This window comes from Cupressus sempervirens, chromosome 3 (assembly GCF_028749045.1).
Source record: "Cupressus sempervirens isolate cs-2001-9-10 chromosome 3, ASM2874904v1, whole genome shotgun sequence".
NCBI lineage: Eukaryota > Viridiplantae > Streptophyta > Pinopsida > Cupressales > Cupressaceae > Cupressus > Cupressus sempervirens.
Genome location: NC_143120.1, coordinates 170914676 through 170919604, shown reverse-complemented (window position 1 = coordinate 170919604; position 4929 = coordinate 170914676). Strand labels below are relative to the sequence as shown.

The 4929-nt window shown below is 33.8% G+C and overlaps 1 protein-coding gene across 1 annotated transcript; it reads right to left on the bottom strand.

The window, feature by feature from the left end:
• Window positions 1-2187: 2187 nt before the first annotated feature.
• LOC149565314 (xyloglucan endotransglucosylase protein 1-like) lies at window positions 2188-4251 on the bottom strand. Its single transcript, XM_089816299.1, has 4 exons — window positions 4089-4251; window positions 3587-3687; window positions 3271-3464; window positions 2188-2617 (listed from the first exon to the last, which is right to left on the bottom strand). Exons 1-4 carry the CDS (start codon window positions 4249-4251, stop codon window positions 2188-2190), a joined length of 888 nt encoding a protein of 295 aa, XP_089672425.1.
• Between the last annotated feature and the right edge of the window lie 678 nt (window positions 4252-4929).

Sequence of the window (4929 nt, the reverse complement as noted above, 5' to 3'; positions counted from 1 at the left end):
TAATAAGTGAAAACATTTACACTAAATGAGAGAAAATGAACCTAACAAGATAATTGTATGTTCTCTCCCATGCCTTGAGTGCTAGTACAAGCTAGGATGGGGTAGAGAGAACGCTTGGTTACGACCTTGCATTCCATAGTATGCCTCGTCAGTACGAGAGGATACTAGTGGCCACAGGATCAGTAGGGACCCGGGATTCCTAAGGGATTGCTCGGGTAACTTCTACGTGACTTTTGCGATGACACTTTCCCGCTTGCATGTTAGGTTTCCTACGTGTCTTGTGGTACCTCTGGGATTTAGACATCGATCTTTTTAGGAACCCTTGAGTTAGAATACTTATAGGATTTCCTGGACTTAGAGAGTATTTATGATTATAGGTTTTGTTATCCTATTTGGGACTCGAGACTATCTCCTCAGCGCAGTGGGAGTGGACCATTTAGGTTTCACGCGGTCGGGTGGTAGTGCTTTTACTCTTACCATTGAGATCCGTTCCATGGTCACCGTGGCTGGAGTTTTCGTGATTGGCATTTACCTTCACTATGTTCTTGGATTATTATGATGGATGGTTAGATTTTATGTTAGATGTTTTATCATTATGGATGTATGGGCGTATCAAGTATAGTGAATAGTTTTGTATATATTTTTACTATACTTTGTATCATGGATTTGAGGATGTCGTATCTTTATCTTTACATATGTATATTCTTTTAAGCCTTTCATACCCTGTGACTTGTACAGTGGATGATTGAGCATTCTGAATTAATTGCCGAGAGGCATTCAGAACAAATGTATATTATGGACATGGGACTTTCTGATTATTCTTTCATATGTATGTGATAGTTGTTAGACTTAGAATTAATTAAATTTAAACGTGACTCAACGTCTTGGGATCTTTAAGAAATGTAACTTACAATGTATGTTGTCGATGATTACATGTTATTGCTTCCGCTACTATGTGTTTGATGTGTATGTTATACTTTCTTACTTTAAAAAAAAAAAAAAAAAAAAGTTTTAGCAAACTTAGTGAAACTTTAGGTTAATTCTTTTGGATCCCTTGGCGGGGCGTTACACCATCAAATAGTCCTTAGATCTGATAAACCTAAAAGTAGAGCGCCCCTAGTAGAACAATGAAGGAGAAAAAATACTTCCCACATTAAAGAAAAATAGGGCATCATCAAGGAAGGTCCCCACTATTCCAATAGGACACCAATAACACCATAGATCCTCCCTTCGTAAAGAAACACCTCTGAGAAGCAAGCATCCCTTGGATTAGAAAATACCTTGGAAGACAAAAGCATGGTCCCTATCTCTGCAAAAATCACAACCAAAATAAAGTAGAACCAACGAGGCACAAGTTTGGGAAGCACCCTCCATTCGTTTGGCTTGGCATCATTACATTTCTTGCCACCACCATCACTAGCCCCCTCATTGCATGAAATTTTACATGTTATAATAATTTATAACAAGACTTTTTATTTTTATTTTATTTTATATTTAATTTTTTTTAAATTAAAAAATTATATGATAATATATTCTTGTATAATTTTAATTATTTACAAAGTTTTCTCGATATAAACATTACATCAATTTTTTTTGAATTAATTATTATTTATTGAATTTAATTATTATTATGTGTTACATTGGACTAGACTCAAACCTAAGTCTCTCATATGAAAAGCTCACAACTTATTGTATCATAGATTCTTCCCTTTATATCAATTATATTTTAGTATTTATAATAACAATGAATTAATATCAATGATCTTAAAATATATTTGTTTTATTATTTGATAGAAAATATATTTGTTTTATTATTTGATAGAAAATATAATATATTTGATATTTTTTAAATAAGCATATATTATTAATTAACAACTATTTTTATATTATTTATTTATCCAACAAATAAATTTTTTTGTTAACTTAAAACTAATAATACATAATTAAAAGAAAAAAATGATGCAAAAATTAGATATTACCACCTTTTATTTCTATGATTTGGCTACAAATCATGATTTGAATGGAAAGTAAGCAACTATAACAATTGTGGTGGAACATAGTAAAACAACTACAAAATGATCAATTGATAAACATAAAATAGAATACCATTGAGCTCAATGGCTTACAAATAGAATAGTATGGAATGGCAATGGACTTGTATCTGCCAAAGGGCAAACTTATTTGGTTTCAGTCGTACTGCACTTGGAAGGCACATTCAGCAGGGAGTTTAGTGTAATTGAATTTGGGCAGATCATGACAATAATCATAAATGAGATAATTATCACGAACCCACTTCAACTGTCCCTGCTGAAAGTAGCTCAAACTGCTGTACTCCGGTCCATCCCACCAGTGATTCCCTTCACTGGGGGAAGAACACAAAGCAAGGCTGCCATTGTAATCTAAAGCATTCCACACACAGCCTTCCATTGAGAGATTTGACAAGAAGGCTTTGAAAGGTGAACTGTTCCAGTCAATTTTCACTCTGCCTGATTGTGTTGCCCATTGGTCTCCATTGTAAAGGCTTGAATACATTCTCATTGGCTTCTCCTTCAGATATGGCACTCCCGCTCCCTCATGGTTTGCAAACACCCTTATGGGAATTCCATCTACCAGCAGCCTGCATCAACATCTCGATCAAAACCCATTTAGCCATGTTCGCCAACTATATATCAGTTGCTAAACTTTTGGTTAAGTTAGAGGCCAAGGTCAAGATTAATTATTATTATGTGTTGTTATTAATTGTAGGTTTGAGCCCAAGACATCCGAGATAAAATGTTCACAATTTACCGTTGTGTAGTAGACTTTTGTCTATCAGCTCCTAAACTTTTAGATTAAACTGGGAGTGATGTTTTCATCATCATCTTAGATCACATTCTAGCTATTTAGCTCTTTTCTTCGAATGATAAAATAAAAATGTGATCGAAAATAATGATAATATAAAATATTAAATATGCTTTAATTTAAAAGTTTAACTACTATCATGTTCTAGATTGTTTAAGATCACTTTCTTTTTTATTTACTTCATTTGATAAAGATAGAGTAAAAATGTGATCCCAAACCAAAAACAAAAATTATGCATGATTTAATCTAGAACTTATACAATTATCATTTTAGATTGACTAAGATCTACTCCATTATGATGATAGGACCAAAATGTAATCTAAAATATTAGTTACACAAAATGCAATCTAAAATCTTAACAACTATTTAAATTTGAGATATCTTAAAATCAAAAAGCTTATCGATTGAGTGAGAGGTAAAAGGATATACGTGATCTGAGAGGGATTCCAGAGGACAGAGTAGGTGTAGTAGTCAGCAGTAGGATCAAACCATAAATAGAATTGTTGCTCTCTGCTACCAACACCTTGGACAAAGACATTCGTGTGCAGGATGTATGGTTGCCCCGTACTGTTTCCCAGGAACTCAAAATCTATCTCATCATGTTCCTCTCCTCCCGAATGGAACTGCACAATCATTCAAGTTGATTTTTAAACTATACAGTAATTAAGGTCAATTGGAATCATATTAATAAGTAGGCTTTCTTGAAGAAGTTAGCATGATTTGATAAGGCCAAAACAATCCTTACATAAAATGTAGTAACTGTGCCTGCAGAATCTCCAGCTGCTAGCTTCATACGTACATCAAATTTTCCAAACAAGAACTCTTGCTTTGACTGGATTAACGAGCCTATTCACAGGACAAATTAACCATTGAAACCATAAACATATGAAAGCATAAAGTGGCACAGTAGTTAAATTCTATAAAATGTAGAAATGACATATTTGTTTAGACGATTTTAAATCATATTAATGTATTGATTTTATCTGCTAGTGTTTTTCCAATTGATTGTTTTATATTCTGTGATCTATTGTCAAGATAAAAGAGAGCATAAAGAGATTTTCTCCTTGTACTCTTTTTCATTTTGATAAGGAAAATGGAAAATGTTTGATAGAAAAACTACATACACAATCAAATTTAAAAACATTAACAAATATAATTTTATAGATTGTAAAAATCTACCGACATACATTGATTTCAAATTGAAAAGCCAGTTAGATTTCAAATGAACCATTAAGCCTAACATATACCAGAAACGTTGTCGAGGGTAAGCTGCAAGTCCTGTGCATCGTTGAAAATGTAGACATGTTCTTGACCCCATGCGACATCAACATCTTGATAGAAGTTGCTGTTAACAATGGGAGCTGCAGCTGCACAAATGAGAAGGAACACAATACACCTAGAGAAGGCCATTGTTGATCTTGACCAGGGGAGGTGTACTGTGTATTTATTTGCCTGGATGAGGAGGATTGCTACTGATGAGAACAAATTTTGGTTTGTGGGTGCTCTCATAAATAATGGAATTTGCAGTAGGAGAGAGAGAGACCCAGCTAGATGGAGAGGACGCCAACTACACGTTGTGCTGTTTATGATTAATACCTATTTTTTTCAACTTCAATGGACGGCGTTTGTCTGGTAAGATATTAGATTTGGTTTTGATTTGTATGATTGATCGCCAACCCCTTGGGACAGAATTTATGATTTTGAGTGGCCTTCCGGAGAGAATTGGTTAATGTTTTATAGGAAATTGGTTGATGCGATGCTAGGATTGGGCAAGGTAGTTAAAAGCTTAGGAACTGGTTTATGTTTTATATGAAATTGGGTAATGTGATGCCAGCATATATATGTTCAAAAAGACAAGTACATCACAATAGTGAGATTCCCCATATAGAGGAAGTTATAGAGAAATGGTCAATAACACAAAAGATCACATACGGGATCCATTATTTTGGATTAGCATGTGCATGTGATAAGTCTCCATTATATGATTTTCAATAAATAAGTCTCACAATCTTTGGATGTTTACCAAATAAGATTTTATCAAACCTTGCTCAAAAGTCTATTATTGACGGTTTAGATATGATTATGAGA